General features: G+C 46.5%; 1 protein-coding gene across 1 annotated transcript; it reads right to left on the reverse strand.

Moving 5' to 3' along the window:
* Positions 1–1,807: 1,807 nt before the first annotated feature.
* LOC103016069 (peptidyl-prolyl cis-trans isomerase E-like) lies at positions 1,808–22,044 on the reverse strand. The gene is given in 10 exon segments (XM_057545795.1): positions 1,808–1,920; positions 2,096–2,238; positions 7,055–7,237; positions 12,826–12,949; positions 15,395–15,495; positions 16,045–16,126; positions 18,635–18,661; positions 19,534–19,577; positions 21,266–21,431; positions 22,039–22,044. Coding segments are annotated over 10 exon segments (945 nt in total). The 3' UTR covers positions 1,808–1,851.
* Positions 22,045–22,985: the final 941 nt, after the last annotated feature.

The raw sequence follows: 22,985 nt of genomic DNA on the forward strand, positions 1-22,985 counted from the left end.
GAACATAGTTTGCAGTAGCACTCCATCCCTTGACTTCTGCCTTAGTTTTGTCACTTACAAACCAGGGCTCACTATTCCTTCCCCGGAGGGCAGGTGTGGGCGCCCCGATCCCATCACCTGCAGCCCTGGCCCAGCATCGGGAAGGCAGGGAGCCAGGGCACGGCCACCAGGCTGGCCATTAGCCCAGAACACCTGGACCAGGCACCTCAGCCCTGAGGCTTAGGTCACCACCTGCACAAGGGTCACAGGTGATTACCGTGCAGCAGCTTCTGGGGAAACCCTTACACAGGACAGGGTGAGCAATCGGCCCCTGATGACCCCCCAACCAGCCTCTCCGGCCAGTCCACTGGTCCCACCTTCCCAGGGCAATCAGGGAGGTCCAGTGACATAGTCCCCCCGCCCCCACCCTGCCCTTGTTTCACAAGGGCTTTGTGACCAGTCTTCCCTCCTGGGGCCTCAGGCCAGCCTGCTCCCCATCCCCACATCACCCCTAGGGCCAGCCATGCTGACTCTGAGTACTTCACACACATTCCCTTGTCTCCTGGACATCACACCAGCCCCGAGAGGCTGGCGTTCTCCTGGCCTCACTGCTGCGTGTTCTGACAGCCACAGCTGACCACCAGTGAGAGGGACACCTCTGTTAAGTAGTGAGGGCCCCAGCCAGGAATACTGCAGCAGTGGACCCCAGCCACGGGAGTGGACCCCAGCCAGCCAGATGGGACGAAGCCCCACCTGAAGGCAGAGAGCCAGGCTGGCACAGGGCGGCAGAGGGAGGCCTAGCATCCATCCCTCCGCAGGAACTGACCTGGGGGCACTGGGGCCAGCAGGCTGCCCCACCCCCCCGACTCAACCTGATCTCAGCCCAAAATGAGAACACAGGCTGAGGGAACCAGCCCAGCCCAGCAGTTTCTGAATGTTGAGACTCGATCCAGACAGCCACTCGCAGGCGGCAGGGGAGCAGGTGGCAGCCCTGGAGGAGGTTTCTGGTGACTGAGCACCTGACGGGGCTCAGCCTCGGCACGGCGGGTTGCTGTGAGGTGGCCTGGCCGGCCAAACACTGGTGTAGGCGAGAGGCGAGCCTAGAGCAGGTGACAAACCGCAGCCTCAGAGCTCAACTTCCAGGTACGACTGGGGGCGGGGCAGGAACCGCCTCTGGCTTCTTGTACCTCCCCAGCACCAAGCTCACGGCCTGGCAAAAGAAGGGCCCTGGACTCTGCTGTAATACAATTCTGACTATTGGTTCAACGAATGGACAATAAGTGAACGGGCCGCTGAGACTGACCACTGTGCCCATTAGACTCAAGACCAGCAGGTGTGAGGGCAGGAACGGAGCGTGGCTCACCCACCTCGCCTGCCTGGCAGCAGGTGAGAGACAGGAGACAGAGGCACTTCGGCAGCAGCTCTGACCTCTGCTGCCCTGCAGTGGTCTGACAAGGGTGTGCCTTCTGGGCCAGCCTGGAGGGGAGGGAAGCAGCAAGGGAGGTGCTACGGTCTGTCATCCGTTGCAGCAGGACACGTCAGTCACAGGTGCAACCTCTGAAAACACCTGGGACCTGGCTGCGTGGCAGCAGTACAAGAACTAGGATTGATTTTACTGGAAGATACAGCCAAGATCCACACAGGTGGGCCCAGGAGAGGCCCTGGCCTGGAAAGGGCACGCACAGCCATCCAAGGTAGGGAGGGCAGCACCCTGGCCCACGGCCCCACTTGGGGAAGAGCCAGAGGCGGCCCAGGGCGTGCCTACAGAGGAGCTGCCCCACGCTGACCCCAAGGAAGGGTCAGGACACAAAGCCCTGCTTGCTGCAAACGGGACACCTTGGCTGCCGTTTCCCCGGCCTGACAGCTCCCCTCTCACACGTACTCCCCACAGTCGGAGATGATGACCTTCTGCTTGGGTTTCCCATCCTTGCTGCCCTGGGCCTTTGCAGGCAAAACAGAAGAGGAGGAATCAGGGGAGGGAGGGAGGGTGGAGAGGAAAGGGCAGCTCAGGATACCCGCCCCCCAGCAGCAGCCGTGGCCTCTCTCTCCAGGCCCCGGAGCCCCCGCTCCTGCCCTCCCACACGGCTGTGCCCCGGGGGCCCGGGCGGCCGCCCACCTCAATCTGCCGCAAGACATCCAGGCCTTCCGTGACCTCCCCAAATACCACGTGCTTGCCGTCCAGCCAATCCGTCTTGTCACATGTCAGGAAGAACTGGGAGCCGTTGGTGTTTGGGCCAGAGTTGGCCATGGAGAGCAGGCCTGGGGGAGAGAACGACCACGTCGGCCCCCTCCACCCTGCTCCCGGCCCTCAGGACGTCTGGGAGTAGAGGGAGGAGCGTAAACGCTGCTGGGATGTCTGGCCCTCAGAGGATGCCTGCGCGCACTGCTGTCAGCCTTTCAGTCAGGCAGGCTCAGACTCTGGGACGTACAGAGTCTTGGATGCCTTGTCTTCCACTCAACTGATAGTCAATGAAACGCTAAGCATGGTTGTTCCAATCATTTTATACTGGTTTGTCCTTTCATTAATTCATTCAACAAATACTTATTACTTCATAACCAGGTACCTGTTGAACCCTGGGGACACTGGTCCCAGCCCTGGTGGAGCCCACAGTCTAGCGGAAAAGAGTCACTCACAAGTTAAATATTGATTCATCTCAGGAATGTAAGCTTGGTTTAATATCCAGAAACCAATGTAATAAACCGTATCAATAGAATAAAGGACAAAAACCACATAATAATCTCAATAGATGCAGGAAAAAAATCCAACACCTTTTCATGATAAAAACACCCAACAAACTAGGAATAAAAGGGAACTTCCTTAATCTGATAAAGGATATCTACAAAAAAACACATAGTTTTCCAATTCTAGGTATATACTTAAGAGAAATAAAAGCATACGTCCACACAAAAGCCTATATATGAATGTTCACAGCAGCATCGTAATAGCCAAAAAATAGAAACAACCCAAATGTCCATCAACTTATGAATAAATAAACTGTGGTATATCCATAAGTGGAATATTAATCGGCAATAAAAAAGAATGAAATACTGATACATGCTATATTGTAGATGAACATTTTTAAAAACATTATGCTAAGTGAAAGAAGCCAGTCACAAAAGCCTACAATTGTATGATTCTGTTTACATTAAATGCCCATAATAGGCAAATCCACAAAGACAGAAAGCAGATTAGTGTTTGCCTAGGGCTGGGGGACAAGGGGATTAGGGAATGACTGCTAAAGAGTGTGGGGTTCCTTTTTGGGAGTGATGAAAACATTCTAAAATTATATGTGGGGATGGCTACATGACTATGTGAATTCATTAGAAACCACTGAAATGTATACTTTATTTTTATTTTTTGGCCACACCATGCAGCACGTGGGATCTTAGTTCCCCAACCAGGGATCGAACTCACACACCCTGCATTGGGAGCATGGAGTCTTAACCACAGGACCGCCAGGGAAGTCCCAAAATGTATACTTTAAATGGGTGAACTGAATGGTATGTGAATTCTATCTCAATGAAACTGTTAAAAAAAAAGATAATTATGCTCTGAAATAGTGAAGCCTAGTGGCAGAGATGTTTGCTCAGTGAATGAGAGCACAAAAGACAGTCACCTCAGACAGACACACACACACTGGTGACAGTATCACAGAAGGCTTTCTGGAGGAAGTGACATCCGAGTTCAGTCTAAAAGGCCCAGGTTTGGCAGGGGCTGAAGGAGTGTAGCATGAGGAGCTGCAGTTCATCTGTGGCAACAAGAAACTCCACCCCTCATGGCTGGGCCTCTAGAACGTGTGCTCCCTTCAAATGGGGACTGAGTCCCACTCTACTTTCAGGCCGGAGTTGATCAGGGTGCCTGACACATAATGGACTGGCCCTGTGAATATCTGTTTTAAATATTTAAATATTTACTGCAGGTTTACTATGTGTCAGACACTGTTCCAGAATATAATGGTGAACAAGAAAGACTAAGTCCTGCCCTCATGAGGCTGACATTCTCAGGAGAAAAAAGACAATAAATAAGTAAAAGGGTAAATTTATAATATGATTTCAGGTAACCAGTGCGTGAAGAAAAATGAAGCTGATTAAAAAGAAGAGCGAGATGGTAGGAAAGCCCATTTGAGACAGAGAGGCAAGGGCAGGCTTCTTGGGCTAGACGACCTGTGGGCGATGCCCAGAGGAGATGAGGGGTGAAGCCTGTGGGTGCTGGAGGAGGAAGCCTCCAGGAGAGGAGCCGGCACCTGCCACGGCCCTGCGGGCAGTGAGCTCTGGGTGTCTGAGGAACAGCCAGACTGCAGTGGGGGCACAGAGGGCGGGCAGCACAGTCCATGAGCTTGGAGAGGGGCCAGGACCCAGGTCAGCGGCCTGTAGGACCCGATGCTACACGAGGTGCGCCACGGGGGGTTGTCAGCAGGAGAGCAACGTGATGAGAGTTACCCTTAACAAGGACTGCTCTGACCATCTCGCAGAGATTAGACTCTGCGGGGGAAGAGGCAAGAGTGGAAGGAGGGAGACGAGCTCGGGGACGCTGGTGGTGCTGGAGGGAGGTGAACTGAAGACAGACGGACCTGCCATCCAGGCGACAGAGGAGGGGGGCAAGGATGAGTCCTAAGCTTCTGACCAAGCAGCCGGGTAGATGGCGGCTGAAACAGGGGAGATGGGGAGGAAGCGCTCGGGGGTGAACAGCAAGAGCTGCTTGGGCACGTGAGGTCTGCGACCCCGCTGGGATGTCCAGGGAAGACAGCGGGAGGGCAGCAGCAACACGTACGTGGGGGCGGGAGAAGTTCAGCAGACAGGAGGGAAAGCCCCGGGACGGACAGGATTGTCTAGGGCAGTGACTCTAAATAGGGTAATGCTGCCCCCTCGAGGCTACTTGGAAAGTTCAAGGCATGGTTTTGGTTGTCAGTAATACTGGGGAGGAAGCAGACATGTCCTGCAATGTCCCACCTAATGAAGAATTATTCTAAATCCTTAGACTTTCAATGCCCAGACAAACATTCATGCAGATGACAAATATCTGTTTATAATGATCTAAGCCTAGAACCTAACTCCATTTTACATGTAAATCCAAAGATTTATTATGTCGAATTTTTTCAGAAATGGACCTATCACATAAACTGAGGGAAGAGTCACTTTCTTTTTGTTCAGAATATTACCAAGAGATTTTCACTGTTTCAGAAAATCATGCTGCTGTGACTCTGGTGACATGATACGCCAGTGTCAGTCAGTCCACGTTGCTAACCTGCTCCAGGCAGAAGTGCATGTGTTCAAAATATTCCATACATGCAGTTGTGTCCAAGCACCTAAATATCGAAATGCATATTATTTTATTCTAAATTACTTTCCTTTATGTTATAATACTACTTTTTAAAAATTAGGTATTGGCAGGATATATTAGCTGTGACTTTCATTTCAGCATATAGTAAAGTATCAGTTCTAAGAGGTGGGCACGAGGCTAATGCGTTAAGAACGGTTAAGTAAAGAGTAAGTGTAGACAGAGAAGAAAAACCAGGGCTGAGCTTTGAGTCCCTCTAACGACTTGGAGGTGGGAGGGGGAGAAAGGAAAGGAGACTGAAGAGGAGCAGCCTATGAGGCACAACGAGAATGGAAGATGAGGTGCTCTGCCAGCAAGTGAAGAAAGGGGCTCAGGAAGGGCGTGATTCATAGTATCAAGTGCTACTGAGAGGTGGAAAAAGAGGGCGGAGGCTTGGCTGCTGGCAAGATGGAGGCTGCTGGCATCTTCAACGAGAGCAAGGCGTGGTGGGGAAGAAAGTCTCACTGGAGGGGGCGGAGGAAAGAAACAGAGGCCATGAGCCTACACAACTCTGAAGAAGTTTTGCTAAAAAGGGACCAGCGAATTAACGTGGCAGCTGGAGGGGGAACACAGGGTCGAGGGAGAGTTATTTTATTTCTTTGAAGGCTGGCAGCACTGCAGCATGAGGGAGACTGGAGGATGCAGTAAAGGGAGGGGAGGACCCAGGGTCTGATGGGAACTGGGAAGAAGAGCACAGCAGATCTTTCTCATTGTTCCTATTGCTCAGTGAGATAAGAAGCAAGATCATTAGCTGGGAGGGAGAGTGGCGGGGGCAACGCTGGAGGTCTGAGGCTCGAGGAAAAGGAGTGTTTTCTTCTCAGACTGCGGATGAGGATCAAGCAGCGATCTGCGAGGACTGCTGGGCTGTGCTCCTCACCCTGAAGGGCATCAGGTGCGTGGGCATGTGCTTTTCTCCAGTACATGCGAGTTTTGTACCAGGTGAGCAGGACAGAGCAAGAAAAAGGCAGTGCGGCTGGAAGGCAAGAGTGAGGGAAGCACAGCTGGTGATGGAGCCTGGGATATGAGGAGGCAGACGCAAACAAACGGCAGTGTTTTGGGCATGGGGGAGGGGAGGGGTTGGACCATGACTGGGCGAGCGGATGATACATTTCAACTATAAATACCTCGGAAAGGACATTACCGTGACCACGATGAAACCTGAATGTGCACTGTAGGTGACAGTACTGTACCAGTGTTAATTTTCTGCTTTTGATAACTATATATTGTGGTAATACTAAAAATGCCCTGGTTCTTAGGAAATAACACAATGAGGTATTTAGTGGTGAAAGTGCGTGAGGTCTCTGACTTACTCTCAAGCGGCTGCCCCCAGATAGACACTGTCTATAAATATATACAGAAAGAGACTAGAATAAGTGGGGAACGACGGTCACCAGTAAGCAGCTGGGGATGTGGGTGAACGGCATATAAAGGTTTACAGGCAGCGGCTCCTTGTTCTGTTCCGGTAAGTTTTTGGGAAACTTGAAATTATATAAAATAAAAAGTTACAGAAACAGTAACAACACATCACTGTAGCAGCAGGACCAGGCTATATGCCTCTTCCACTTAAAAGGAGGCAAGCGTGAACTTGAGTAAGTCAAAATAAAAAACAAAACAACCCTAAGCAGCCTAAAGCTCTAGCCAGGCTGAACACCTCTCCTCTGTTCACTGGGTGGCGGTCTGCAGGAGACCAGAACCACAGCCCACTGCTCCCCCTGCTCCGCCATCCGGCCCCAGCCCGGCCCACCGATCGGGTCCCACCTGGTCCCGTGTGTTTGAGGATGAAGTTTTCATTGTCAAACTTTCCCATAGATAACTTGCCCCCGGTGCTGCTGTGGTTGGTGAAATCGCCGCCCTGGCACATGAACTGGGGGATGATGTGGTGGAAGCTGCTGCCCTTGAAGCCAAAGCCCTTCCCGTGGGTGCACAGGCAGCGGAAATTCTCTGGCGCCGAGAAAGGAAAAGGTGCCGGGGTTAAAAATATCTAACTGGATAGTTAAACCTCCAGCTCTCAGAATCTAAGAAAGTATATATTACCTTCACTTGAAGTAAACGTTTACTAGTGGTGTGGCACACAAAGAGACTGAACAGACCAGGGGAACAGGACAGTCCAGAAACAGACCAAGGTACATATAATTCAGTATTTCATAAAAGTTGTCATCTTAAAATCGTTTGGGCAAAAATGGACATTTTCTAAAATGGTGCTGGGACATATGAACAAACATTTGAAAAAAGGTGAAGTTGGATTTACAACTTACCTCACTGCAAGAATAAACTCCAAATGGATCAGATATCTAAATGTAAAGAAAAAAATTAATTATCAGTACTAGAGGACAACATGGGTTGGATTCTTCTATAACCTGGGTGTAAGGAAGGACTTTCCAACTATCACTCAAAATCCAGGGGCAATTAAAAAAAAAAAATTCAACAACTTTTGCATGGCAAAAAAACCATAAACAAAGTAAAAACAACAACAAAAAATGACAAACTGGGAGAAATATTCATTGGCAACATATATCACAGAAAATCTAATATCCCCATATATGAAGAACTCTTAAAAACTGGAAGGAAAAAAAAGATCAAACTTAACAGAAAAAGCGACAGAAGACATAAAAAAATCATTTTTGGGGGACAGTTTTTGTTATAAGTCATTAAATATATAAAAAGATATTCTTTGACAATCATAATAAGAAAAACGTAAATTAAAACTACCAATACTTCGAGACTCCATTTCTTGCCTATCAGACTGGCCAAAATTCAAAAACTTAAAAACACAATCTGTGAGTGAAGCCAGGGAAACAGGTATTCCCACACATCACTAGAGGGAATGCAAAATGATACCTCTTTGTAGGAGAAGAATTTGGCAATATCTAACAAAATTACCTGTGCATTTACCCTTTGACCCAGTAACCCTACTTTTAGGAATGACCCTGAAGATATACCTCCAACGATATGAAATCCACATACACATTATTTGTAACCGCAGTATAATGGAAACAACCTAAATGCCCATGCACCAGAATCTTGTTGAATAAACTATGGTATGTCCACCTTGTGAAGTACTATGAACAAGAATAGGAGATCTCTGTGAACTGATATGGAGTGATTTCCAGGATATGTTGTTTAGTGAAAAAAGCAAAGTGCAAAAGAGAATACACAATATGCTACATGTTGTGAAAGAAGGAAGGAAATAAGGAAATATTCCTATATCTGTTCATTTTTGCAAAAGGAAACAAAAGGAGGATTAACCAGGAACTAATGAAATTGGTTACTCATAGAAGGTGGGTGGGAATAGGGGCAGAGGGAGTGGGAGGGAGTGACACACCTCCATGTGTGCCTCTTGGTATAGTTTTGATTTCTGAAGACTGTCAGTGTTTATTCAAAAAATAAAACTAAATCAATAAGGCTGGGGGTGGGGGTGGAACCCCTAAAACGGAACACAAAGAGAAACAAGTGAGAACTTAAGTTAAATGGATAACTTAGCCATACAGAAGGAAAGAAAGGAATCTAAGAACTCTTTGAACACAGTATTTGGACTCTTTACAGACTGAAGAAAAAGAAATGCAAAAAAAATTGTTTGTTGGTAGTGGTACAATTGTAGCAATTCTGAAAATATTTTGTACTGTAGGATTGAACAGTACGTGAATATACTGATGTTATTGGGAGCCAAGGCTCTCGCTGTGGGAGAAAAGAGATATAAATATGTAGTATTAGACAGAAATTAGAGTATCAGTATGAATTCATGACTTAAAGATACACACACACACACACACACACACACTTCCTACTGAAAGGCTGAAAGGGCCTAGGATCAATGACACCTCAGAAGCAGTGTACCCACCCAGGATCCAGATCTTGATTTCTAATTATTATTTCCTACTAAAAGGAACAGGAGCTTCTTGGATAAAAGGCTGATTCCAGGGTCAGAGCAGAGAGAGTACCAGATAAGCCCAGATCTTTTTATTGTACCAGAAAGTAAGGAAGTGCTCAAAAAATGAGTGTCAAATGGATATAAGAACAGACTTGAGGGGGCTCCTGATGGCCAAACTTAGGACAGTCTGAGCAACTGACAAGTGAGTGAGTGAGTGTAACGGAGTAGAACATGAATAAAAAGACTCATGAGTGCACACTAACACACGGACTACTAACGCAAAACAAATAAAGGGGGAAGGAAGAAGAGAAAGCTCTTATTCATAGCAGAAGGCTAATTAGAATAAATGTAGAAATGCTAATGTTTTTAACACAGAGGGAGCAATAATTAGAAAATTACCATCACGGTAATAATTGACTTAGTCTAGAATCAAAAACAGGATACCAAAAATCACCAGGTGAAAAGTCTTAAAGTGTCTCCTTAAAAGTCACTTATCAATTACAAAGGGGAATAAAAGTACCTTGTGAGTGGGAAAAACTGGCAGACACAACCTTAACCAAGTAACCCTCACCAGTAATGGAAAAATCAACATTAGTGACAGGGAGAAAGACATGTCACTTCTGGAGTACTGCAAAGAATACCAAAAATAACCTGAATCTAATCATGAGGAAACAAACTCAAATGAGGAACATTCTATAAAACAACTGGCCTGGAGTCTTCAAAAATGACAATGTCATAAAAGACAAAGGCTGAAGAACAGTTCCAGATTAAAGGAGATTAAACTGACACAACAAACACAGTGCATGATTCTAGAGTAGGGGGAGAAAGGTTTCTATGAAGGACAGTATTAGGATATCAGAAATGATATCCTGGGGACTTCCCTGGCGGTCCAGTGGTTAAGACTCCGTGCTCCCAATGCAGGGGGCACAGGATAGATCCTTGGTCGGGGAACTAAGATCCTGCATGCTGAATGGCTCGGCCAAAAAAAAAAAAAAGATTTCCTGTAAGGACAGCCCTAAATCAGTGCTCATTAGCGAGTGCTATGTCCCTGGGGGTCCAGGAACCAAGAAGTAGAAGCTGGAGTGGTCCTGGTTACCATCACTCCTGTTACTTTCCATCCCTGCAACTCAAGCCTCTGTGGGTCTAGAGGTCCTGGCTCCTAGAGGGCACACCTTCTCCAGTGGAGACAACCAGACTCCACTACACTTTAAGCTACGCCACTGGGTGATCACTTCAGGCTCCTTGTGCCAGGAGACAAGCAGGTAAGAAAAGGAGTCATCATCTTGGCGGGATTCTTGACCTTGGTCTTTAGGAGGTAGGTCTGCTGTTAAACAACAGGGCTGGTCAGAATATGTTTGGGGGACTCATGGGACCTCTCTTGTACTCCCCTGCCCAATCTTGATGGGCAGCCATGGCCTGGGAAGGGCACAATGACCAGGAGCTCAAATCCCCTTGGATAAAGGTCTAGGTCACCTCATCAGGTAAGCCATGTAGACAAGCAGAGAAGCCAGCTGAGGTGAGGGTGAGAGGAATCTGGAATAAAGTAGAGGAGGGAGATGACAAGTATCGTTTGTGGTTCTGAGACCAAGAGCAGCAATGGGATTATAGTTCCATTAACATTCCTCTAGAAATTTCCCCAGAAAAAAGAGACCAACCAGAGTCCTGGAGGAGCCGTTCCCAGGTGAAGTAAGCAGACCCGAGTTGCAAGACGGGTGGACTGCAGTGGATGCTGCGGATAAGCCCACGGATCCTCTCCAAGACCAAGACCCGCATTCCCTCCCCCCCCTCACCTCCCAGGAGTGTTGGATGCTACCAGCCCCAGGATGGGTCCCATCCAGGAAATGCCTTTGGCCAAAGAGAGCTGCCTCACCACTCCTGGGAATCAGTCAGAATTCATGACTGGTCCATGTGAGGGTACAAAAGCCTGGCCCCCTGGCCTAAAATTCAGAGCTGGACATTCTGGAGGGATATCCAAGCGCCCAAACTCCCCATGGGATCAGCTGAGGTCTCTGTGTGACTGCAAGGCTGTTCAATTACTCTATCTTTGCCCCATCTACTCCACTCATTCTTTTACAGAAGTTGTTCCTGAGATCACTCCCCAATAAACTTTCTGCATCCAACCTCTCCATGAGTCTGTTTCCCAGAAAAACTGACCTATAACAGCCAAAAACTGAGAAAAATCAAGTAGCAGTAACATGAATATATTTTTCAGAGATACAGCAATAAAAGTCAAAATAATCACCTAAAAGAAAAGAATGTTGCCTCTGGCAGGGCAGAAAAATTATGACGATGGGGGAGCAGAAGAATGTCATGTCTTGTAACAAACTCCAAAGAACAATTTTCTTTAAACTGTATGCAATTATGACTTTGATAAGCATTAAAAAAAAAAAAGCTAGATTGAAACAAACAAAAAAAAGGATCATAGGTAAAAAGAGTAATTATGAATATTTAAGGAAATAGGCAACGTACAACAACTGTCAATAGTAGTTACCTCTGGGAGATGGGCTGGAGATGGTGAGGAGAAAAATTTTAGCTTTCAATTTATAACTTAAAAATTGTAACCTTCAAAGGGAGAAACCTGGCAGAGATCTCCTTAACCAAGTGGTCAAAGTTAACATCACAAACATTGGAACTGACCTCGAGTACTTCCTCATATGATGCATTAACAAGGAAACAACGTTCTTCTGTGGTATTCCTGCCGAAACACATAATCTAAGTCTAATCACGCGGAAGTACCCGGCAAAGACAAACCGAGAAACAATCTTAGAAACAACTGGCCTGTCTCTTCAAAGATGTCAAGATCAAGAAAGACAATAAAAAACTGAGAAACTATTAACAAATAAAAGGAGACTAAAGAGACCCACCCACTAAATGCAATGTGTGACTCCTTGTCAAGGAACAGAAATTGTCAACATTACTATAAAGAACAATATTGGGATAAGTGATGAAATTTGAATATGACCTGAAGATTAGTTAATAGTGTTGTACTGATGTTAAATTTCCTGATTTTGATAGCTGTACTATGATTATGTAAGAGAATATTCTTGTTCTTAGGAAATTCATACTGAAGAATGATGTATGTCTTCAACTTCCTCTCAACTAGTATGGGGGTAAAAAAATACACGTATGTATGTATGTATATAAACAAAATGATAAAGCATAAGGGCAAAAAAGTAAATTAATCAACAGTTAAAGGACATATGAGAGTTCCTTGTACTATTCGTATAGAATTCTTATTCATTCTATCTGTAAATTTGAAAATATATCAAAAAATTATTTTAAAAAAAAACCCAATAAAACCAAATGGGAAAGTAATTAAAACAAATCACAAAACTTTCAACTGCTTACTCTTTCTAACAGTCCTAAGCCTTTATGGAATTTCGAAAATGCCTGTTCTGGGAGTTCCCTGGCAGCCCAGTGGTTAGGACTCCATGCTTCCACTGCAGGGGGCATGCGTCCGATCCCTGGTCGGGGAACTAAGATCCCACAAGCCATGTGGCGTGGCAAAAAAAAGAAAAGCCTGTTCTGCCTCATTTGTCACTAGATGCTGGGATCTAAGACGCCTCAGATAGACTCAGGTAGAAATAGTCAAGGGCCCAGGAGTCCAGGCAGCTTCCTCAGCCACTAGCTTCCCGGCCATCCTGACTGGAGTCCTGCTCACCTGCTGTCATGGGAACGACGCCTGAACGCAGGAGCATCTGGATGCGGCCTGCTGGCTTGTTCCTGACCTTGATGTCCATGTACATCTGAGGGTTTAACTGGGCCTTTTTTACGGCGGGCTATCCCTAGACGCAGGAGAAATGGCCAGGTTAGAGAGAACAGCCTGACTCCCCGACTAGGAGAGCGAGTGTTCTTCTGAAGACACCCCAGAACCCACTGTAGTGAGCGGGCTGAGCAAGGCACCGACAGGGAAGGCCTTGGGCCCTGATGGGGCTGCAGAAGGCGGAGGCCACGGCCACGGCCCCCAGCTGGACACCCAGTGACAGGAGACCTCAGCACCGTCTACCCGGAGCCCCACCCCTCAGGCATTTTATCTCATCTCACTGCCTCAGACACGTCAGCTCGCTTCGCCTTCACCCTCCCCTGCAGTCACAGAACAACGCTTTTCTGGCCCAAAACACACAACTCTCAACAACTTCAAGCCCCAGTTCAAGCCCACGCACCTTAGTCAGTTAAACGGACCCACTTCTGTAACACCACCCCCTTCCTCTATGCTTGGCCCTGCGTATCCGCAGGCTGGCTGCAGTGGAAGCAAGGAGGGCCTAAGTGCTCAGGAGACAGTGGAGGAAGTTGGGCCTTGCTTAGTGCTCCAAATGGACAAGGCTGATTAGACGATAAAACATTCAATAGAAACCTTCCCATTTGTTTGACAGAGAAAACTCTACTGTCTCTGTCTGACCTCTTTGTAGTGTGGATTAGGTCAACACGTAGGTATGAGCTCTCAGGCCAAGCCCTAGGTGATTAAATAAGATCGGGCTTCTGCCCTTGAAGGGCTGGCTACTCAGTGAGGGACGGGCAGCCACAACTGTGAGAGGCACACAGATCCTAGAGCCCCACAGCCTTGGTTCAAACCTCAGCCTCACCACTTCTGAGCTATGTAACGTCCACAAGTTATTCGACCTCACTGTGCCCTAGTTTCGACACCTAGACTTGGGGATAATAATAGTACTTACCTCAAAGGACTGCCAATAGGATTAAATATTTGTAAAGCCATTAGTGCCTGGCAAAGAGTAAGCAATATTTAAAATACGTTAAATAAGTAATGGCAAAACAATGCAGTAAATGCTAGGATAGCAGGTCCCATGGAAGCCCAGAGGCCATGCAAGCCCAGAAGGGAGGGATGAAAGGTGAGTAGGAATTAGCCAGATTAAGTTGGAAAGGTCATTTTAGGCAAAGGAACTGCTTATGCAAAAACACAAGAGATTTGGGAACTCCCTGGCGGTCCAGTGGTTAGGATTCCGCGCTTTCACTGTCGAGGGAGCAGGTTCAATCCCTGGTCTGGGAACTAAGATCCTGCAAGCCACGCAGCATGGCCAAATTTAATAGAACAAAACAACACATGAGATTTGCAGGTAACTATAAATTTGTAGATAACTACATATTTATAGGTAACTATAGTCTCTTGTTTCCTAGAATGTAAAATGGGGCTACAATATAAAGAGATGAGCAGGGTCAGGACATGGAGAGCCCTTCTGTGCCTCTGATGTAGCCCAGACTCAATCCTATACATGAGGGAGGTCCTTAAAATGCTTGTGGAGAGCAATTATCCTCAGATCCATCCTTCAGAAAGCTCCTCCTGGTTACTCAGATCAGGAGGAAGCAGGCCTGCGACAGAGAGACCAGTTAGGAAGCTACTATCATTATTCACAGGACAGAAGATGGAGGCTAAACCAAGATAATGCAGTAGGAACAAACAGGAGAGGAAAGAGGAAGACTTAAAAGATAAAATAAGCAGAATATGGCAACGCATCATGTGTGAATTAAAATAAACTGCAGCTTCTGGTTTGAGTGACCAGAAGGCAGCAAAATTAGCTAAAATCGGGCACACGGGGAGACCAGAGTGAAAGGCAAGAGAAAATCCACTTGGGATGTGCTTTGTTTATTTATGGTGACTGTGAGACATTCAGGCAGAAATATGTGAAACACAGGAGAGAGGTCAGGGCTAGGACTAGAGATAAAGAAATCACCAGAACCCTGCCTGAGTGGCTGTGATCATCTCAGACAAGGGACAAAAGTGGCTGAAATGCACAAGGACAGTGTAGAGAAAGGAGGCGAGCGCTACGGAAGGAACTCAGAGAAACACCACTGTGCAAAGGGTGGACAGAGGAGAAGGAGCCCCTGAATTATTCTGAGGAGCAAGGGTCAAGATGTGTGTCAAGAACCAGGAGAAAGCGCCCAGGCATGGGGAGCCCTGGACCTAGGGAAGGGGCCTCTGTGGAATCAGGGTAGGAGCAGGAAGACAGGGAGCCTGGAGCCAAAGTCTTCAGTGACGGAGCGGGAAAGATCGGTGGATGACGGGTCCTGGTGGTGTCCTTTCTCATCTGAGATAACCCCTCGTTGAACAGCCGTCACAAATCGACACCAAGCACACATAAGGCACTTCTCACCCAGTGCCCTACAAGGACAAGACACCCACAGTTTCTCCATTCAATTCCCCCAACACCACCCACAGCAGAAGTGTGCTGGGTGCAGAGCGCCAGCCTCTCTGGAAGCGCAGCCTGCAATCTCACCTCCTGGGTTTCCACTTTGGGAAGCTCTGACCCTTCTTCCTCTTTCCTCTCTTCAAAAGTCTTCCTAGAAAACTTTTTCAACCAGTCATCATGTGACCAAAGTGAAAGGAAAGAATCAAACAGATGTTAAGAAACTCAAGCTATCAGCCAACTGCTCATGAGCCACGTCCAATTCTTTGCTGCTTGGGTCAGCACTACGTGGACGCAGAACGTGGACTTACTACGTGGACACACGACGTGGCTCTCACGGGCCACAGAAAAGAAGTTACATCTTAGGAGCTCCCCAGGGCAATGAAAGCTGTCACTGGGGAATGTCAGGCCTTCGAGTCCAGCTCTTAGCAGAGGTGGGTGAGAATAAGGAGGAAGGACTCAGCCGTGTCAAAAGGGAAGTCCCAGCCCTTGTCAAGGCTGGAAGGGCACAGTCTATATCTATGTCCCAAAGCAAGACTTTCATGGGGACAAGGCCTCTAGCTTTCTGAGAATCTCAAACTCTTTATTTCCTTGGAGGTGCTGCATTCTCTTCTCTACTCTACACCACTCTACTCGTGTACACATTACCCCACAGCAGGAAGTAAGACAGGGATAAAAATGCATGCAACAGAGACCACAGTTGAGGACGTGATGGGGTATCTGTGGTTGCCCCCACTTACCTGGTCTGGACAAGCCTTCCTTAATTCTCACTGGTTTGGCCAAACTGACATGGATTGTCCGCCCAAACATTTCAGATTCATTCTGAAAAGAGTGCAATACAACTCAGCTGCTTAAACCTTGTTAGGTTGAAAGAACACCTGGCAGCCTTCCAGTTACTTCTAAGAAGCCTGAGACTTGCTCATGATTATTAGTCCTAAGTTGGGAGCCTGCAACCCCCAATGGCCAGCTAAGCACAAAGCTCACCACAGAAGCCCCTGAGCCACCACACACTTCCTTTATTTCACCACCAACAACAGAAAGGTCTGTGTTGGCATAATCTTTGGATCTGAGCTCAGGACTCTGAAATTAAAAGGGTAAACGCAGTTACCAAGTACCTGAGTCCACCTTAAAAAGACAAGAGCAGTACTGAACTGGAAAAAGATAGTATTGCTGACTGTTGAGGGGCATGTTTGATGAAATAATGACAGAGAACATGGTAACATGGAATAATGTTTAAGAATATTTCAAAATCCAAGAATAACTGATACCAGGAAAAGGTAAGTAGACAGCTTTTTAAAAAAGGTTTGTGGGACTTCCCTCGTGGTGCAGTGGTTAGGAATCCGCCTGTCAAAGCAGGGGACACGGGTTCGAGCCCTGGTCAGGAAGATCCCACATGCTGTGGAGCAACTAGGCCCGTGCGCCACAACTACTGAGCCCGCGAGCCACAACTACTGAAGCCCACGTGTCTAGAGCCTGTGCTCCACAACGAGAGGCCACCGCAAGGAGAAGCCCGCGCACCGCAGCGAAGAGCAGCCTCCGCTCGCCACAACTAGAGAAAGCCCACGCGCAGCAACGAAGACCCAATGCAGCCAAAAATAAATAAATAAATTTATAAAATACTTAAAAAAAAAAAAAGGTTTGTTTGGGGCCTTTTCATGAAAACTAAAAAAAGAAAGAAAAAAGGATTCCTTAATTTAAAGATTTAGGTTACAATTATAGCTATGTCTTTGTTCTTAGAAACAGACAAATAAAGTACTAATTTTATTTCTAGCGATTAAGAAAAAATTGAATGATAGCATGAAATAACATCCTTATTTCACATTTAGTCATGAAGAGTGATCATAAAGATTTTTAACAAGGGCAAAAGCATTTAAGGGTTTTATGGCAGGCAAACTAATGGCCTGCCCAAAGATGTCCACCTAGGGACTTCCCTGGTGGTCCAGTGGGTAAGGCTCTGCTCTCCCAATGCAGGGGGCTTGGCTTTGACCCCTGGTCAGGGAACCAGATCCCACATGCATGCCGCAACTAAGAAGTCCGCATGCTGCAACTAAAGATCCCACATGCTGCAACTAAACATGTCGCAATGAAGATCCCGCGTGCCGCAACTAAGACCCAGTGCAGCCTAAGTAAATAAATAAATATTAAACAAACAAAGATGTCCACCGACTCCCCAGAACCTATGAATATGTGATATTACGTGGCAAAAAGGAATTAAGGTTGCTAGTCAGCTGACTTTAAAATAAGGATATTATCCTGGATTATTCAGATGGGCCCAACGTAATCACAAGGATCCTCTAAATGTGAAGGGGGAGACAGAGGACTTTGTTTCAGAGTGATGCGCTGTGAAAAAAATTCACCCTGCCATTGCCAGCTTGAAGATAGAAGAGGCCAAGAGTCAAGGAATGTAGCCATTCTTTAGAAGCTGAGAAAGAGGCAAAGAAACATTCTCCCCTAGAGCCCCCAGAAGGAACACAACTCTGCTGAAATCTTCATTTTAGCTCCAAAGTGAGACTCACTTTGGACTTTTGACCTCCAGAACTGCAAGATAACACATTAGTGTTGTTTTTAAGCCACCACATTTGTGGTAATTCAGCAACAGGAATTCAAATCATTTTCTTCTGAAGTACCCAACCTGTCATAATCCTTCTGTATAGGTTTTCTCTCTCTCAGTTGTCAATTGGTTTAACTTTATGAGAGCATCACTATTCAATGGCTCAAGAAAGCCTCACATTTTTGACTAGAGCCAACTACAGAAGTTTTCCACAATCCCTTCCATACACTTCATGAGACCCTGCCTCTTATACAAGATTCACCATTTCACCTTGCAGTCAAGTTACACTCTATTTGCAGTATATTGCCCTAGCCTACAGGTTGGCAAACTTTCTATAGAGGGCTAGATAGTAAATATTTTAGGTGTTGTGGGATACATACAGTCTCTGCTGCATGTTCTTCTTCTTCTTTTTTTTTTTTTTTTCCATAACCCTTTAAAAGTATAAAAACCATTTAGCTCATAGGCCATATAAAAAACAGCCTGCAGAATGGACTTGGCCCATAGACTTAGTTTGCTGACTCCTGACATAGATATAAAAATGTCAGGGAGAGATTGGCCAATAAGATGGTTGACATTTATACAAATGTTAAATGGGGAGGATTTCTGAATAAGAATTAATTTTATAAGCAGCCAGTTCCTAGTGAATACTTTCAAATAACGGCAACTTCTGCTTCCTCTATAACTTTGAAACTGTGGAAACTGGAAACACAATATGTGCATCAGGGTCCCATGTAGCACCAAAAAACAGCTTCAGTGAAAAGCAAGATTCTCAGCCATACCATGTTTTTGATAGCTGCTTCGGCATCCTGCCAAAAGAATACAAGGAAAAAGTTGATGTGTGTAGTTCAACTCTTTTTGTAGTTAGCATGCAAATAAAAACTCAGTACCACAAGCTTTGGAAAAAAAGATGCTACTTCCCTTCCTACGGCCTAGATTGTATGTATTTAACAAAGAGCATGTACTAACTGCTTGTTGGAGCTGGTGGTGTAAAGATAGGTGCTCAGGTTATGGAGACAGAATACACACAGGAAATAGGAAACAGCAGTGCCAGGCCAGAAGGCTCAGGGCTCTGCAGGGCCTGTCTTTCACATTCTGACTACATGAAGGGAACTTTGAACCAGGGCTTGTGGGCCTTCCTTCAACCAGAACTTCCTGTCTCTTGGCAACTGTCACCACCAAGCCACTATAGGGGGTTGAATAGTGTCCCCCCAAATTTCAGGTCTATCCAAACCTCAGAATGTGACCCTGTTTAGAAATAGTCTTTGCAGATGAAATTAGTTAAGATGAGGTCATAATGAATTAGGGTGGGCCATAACTCCAATGACTAGTGTCCTTATAAGAAGAGAAGACAGAGAGATACATGCAGTGGAAAAGACCATGTGAAGACGGGGGCAGAGACTGAAGTGATGCAGTTATAAGCCAAAAAAATGCCAAGGATTGCTAGGAAGAGTCAAGGAAAGATTCCTCAGAGGGACGCGGCCCTGCCAACACCTTGATTTCAGACTTCTAGCCTCCAAGTTATGAGAATAAATTTCTGTTTTTTTAAGCCACAAAGTTTGTAGTAATTTGTATGGCAGCCCCAGAAAATTACTACATCTGCTCAAATGGGGAGTGGCACCTTTTGTAACCAATGACAACAGCAACACTAGTCAAATACTAACCAGGGAAAATTTCTTACCTCTGCCAACTCAGATTCAACAAAAGCAAATCCTTGGTGCTTTTCTATAATAGCAGAAATGGGTAGTTAATATGTGGGCAATAGGAGGAAACATGCCATATCCAGATGCCATTCAAAAAGCAAAATTCTAATTTTTAGATTTTTCTTGGTTTATTCAACAATGCTTCCAGAAATATTAAAGTCATTTTGTGTGTTTTAAATAAACATACTAAATAGTGAACTAAGTTTTTAAATTTTGTAGTATTCAATTCTACCACTACAGAATGGAAGATTTAAGTTACTTTCCAAGCATTTTGGGAATCTTTGTTTACAAGACTTACAGAAAGTAGAAAAAGTTGTCAATCTGTCAATTACTCATTCCAATTGAGCATCAACTGCATACAGAGCACTGACTTCACTACCGGGTTAGGTGACTATTAAAGCACAGTGCTTGGCCTCAGGAAAAAGTTAATTTAGTTGGTGGAGAGCAAGAGCAATAGGAGTTACTAATTTATAGAACTCAGAGGTAGAAGGACCAAAAAGCCAATCTTATCCTTTCATTTAAGCATTGAAGCAATGGAGGCTCAGAGAGTTTAAGTGTCGCACAAAGTTAGTGGCAGGGCTGGGTCTAACACTCCTGTCTTAGAAAATAACAGCCAAGGATCAAATAGAAACGTGCATATAACTGTGACACCAACTGAGGGAAAACTCACCCAGGTGAGCAGAAGCCAAGGCTCCCCTACCGAGGCTAAGCTTGCCCGCTGCCCTCTCCTATTTAAAAGCATAGCTGCCGGGCTTTCCTGGTGGCGCAGTGGTTAAGAATCCGCCTGCCAGTGCAGGGGACACGGGTTCAAGCCCTGGTCCGGGAAGATCCCACATGCTGCGGAACAACTAAGCCCGTGCACCACAACTACTGAGCCTGCGCTCTGGAGCCCACGAGCCACAACTACTGAGCCTGCACGCCTAGAGCCTGTGCTCTGCAACAAGAGAAGCCACTGCAATTAGAAGCCTGTGCACTGCAACAAAGAGGAGCCCCCGCTCGCCACAACTAGAGAAAGCCTGTGTGCAGCAACGAAGACCCAATGCAGCCAAAAATAAATAAATTAAATTAAAAAAAATAAAAACAAAAATAAAAGCATAGCTGCCAAGAAGGGAGGTCTGGTCAACAGGCATGCTGGGGTGATACAACACCCAGACCTTTTAAGATTTTTCTAAGACTATCTTCCTACTGGTTTTTTTTTTTTTTTTGAATTTTATTTTTTTATACAGCAGGTTCTTATTAGTTATCCATTTTATACATATTAGTGTATACATGTCAATTATACATGTATACATATTAGTGTATACATGTCAATTATACATGTATACATGTATACGTGTATACATGTATACACGTATACATGTCGCAATTCATCCCACACACACCCCCCGCCACTGGTTCTTACTATATGGTTTATATATTAAATGATCAGAAATCAAAGCCCCCAAATGATTCCAAGGTAGAGAAAGCCTTTCCTCAAATCCAACAAATTGCCAATCTCTGTAAATTTCAGCCCATAACCACACCACCATCCTGGCCTTGCTGTCCTCAGAACATTCCATCACCAAGATCACAGTCACACTGACCTAGAGAGATATCCTCCTGAACTTCAATACATACCAACCATACGCAGAATGTTCATGACTTAAAATGTCTCCTCAAGTTCTTTTCCTGGCATTAGGCAGCTGAATATGAGAGACACTGAATAAACACCTGTTTCATAATCCAGTGGAATTTGAATATCTGTGATGTCTCCAAAAGGAATAAAAGCAGCACGAAGAACTTTGTCATCCGTCTCCTCTGCCAGCCCACCTGCAAAGACACCAAGTGCTTTCTGAACCGATGTCCTCCACACTCTTGGTACGGCTGCTGCAACACCCTGTCAGCAAGACAGCCACAGGGAGGGCAAGGAGGGGTCCCTACAGTCTTTTGGGTATACAAATGACTTGTGAGGTACACTCCTCTCACCATCCCTCTTCAGACCTACATCGAGCCCCTGGTTATTTTGACAGCTTCCTAAATGGGCTGACTGCTTCCAGTTTCTCTCTCTCCTCTACACAGCCACTAGAATGATTCCAAGAAAGGGCAAATCCGATTACATCACTGTCCTGCCAAATAGTCTCCAAAAGTTCACCAATGACCACAGGACAGAATCCAAATTCTTACTGGCATGGCACGTAAGACTTTCAGAACTTGAGCCCTGCCCACCTCTCTAGCCTCTTCTCTCCCTGCTTCCCCAATGCAAACTACTTGCCCCAAGTGCTAGACTGCTTCACCCCTCTGGGCTTTCACTCTCGCTGCTCTCCATTCAAGCAACAGCCTCTTCCAGCTTTGCTGCCTGCTTAACTCCTAATCTTTCAAATCTCTGGCCCCTGTGCCTCCAGGAAGCTTGCCCTTACCTCTCTGGATGGAGTGGTCATTTCCCAAAACCCCCAACCCGCCTCTTGTTAACACTGCCATACAGTAGCATCATAGAGTTCACCAACCCGCATCGCGAGGCTATTTCCGTAATTTCCCAACTATTCTTGGAGTTCCTTTACCTAAGGGGGCAGGGCTGCAGAATTTAGGGAATGAATGAGCATGACAGTTTGGGATGCGGTCTGAGGTCGCAATAACAGATCTCAGTACCTCCCAGGGTCCAGGGTCAGAGGGGAAAGGGCTCTGGGCAGAGCTAGGGCCAGCAAAGCCATTAGGTCACAGGTGCTGCTCACAAGCTGAGGGGTAGTCCCCCACAAGAGACCCCGGCCCGGGCTGCCACACGCCGCCTGGGGCCCTGAGTCTGCACCCAGTCCACGCGGCCAACTTGGACTCAGTCCGAGCCCCGCCTCACCCCCACGCCAGCTCACCCAAGTTGAACACCCCTTTGGTGGCAGCCATCTTGCTCCTCGGCTCTTCCGCCGGAAACCGTTACCTGGGCCCCGCCTACAGCCCCGCCCCCTCGGCGGCTGGCGCTCAGGCTCCTACACTGCTCAGGTCCCAGGAAGCAAGGTTTGGAGGGACAGTCTGACGTTAATAGAAGAAACACACATACATTAACCGCAGACATTAGAAAACACGGGAACCTACTTTAGATTGGGCCTTTACATCAGTTATTTAAGGTGAAAGCATACCTTGAGAAAAAGGGGGAACCTGCCAAAAGGCACGAACCAGGGAACATTCCAGGGAAAGGGACCGCCTGGGTAAGGCCCTGAGGAAGGACAGCCTGCCAAGTTTCAAGGAAGAAGGGAAAAAAAAAGTGTTGCTGCAGGACAGGGAGGGCAAGTAGAGTAGTTGACCCTGACCAGGTTAAGGTCGCTTCAAGGACTAAAGGATCCACAGAACACTTAGGCCTTCAGCCACTTGGATCTCTGGAAACTTTTCCCACTGCCAGTTGCAGAATCTGAGCAAGTGGACCTGCTTGCAGGATAAACTGAGAGTAGGAGATAAGAGGGGA

This window comes from Balaenoptera acutorostrata, chromosome 1 (assembly GCF_949987535.1).
Source record: "Balaenoptera acutorostrata chromosome 1, mBalAcu1.1, whole genome shotgun sequence".
In the NCBI taxonomy this organism is placed as follows: Eukaryota; Metazoa; Chordata; class Mammalia; order Artiodactyla; family Balaenopteridae; genus Balaenoptera; species Balaenoptera acutorostrata.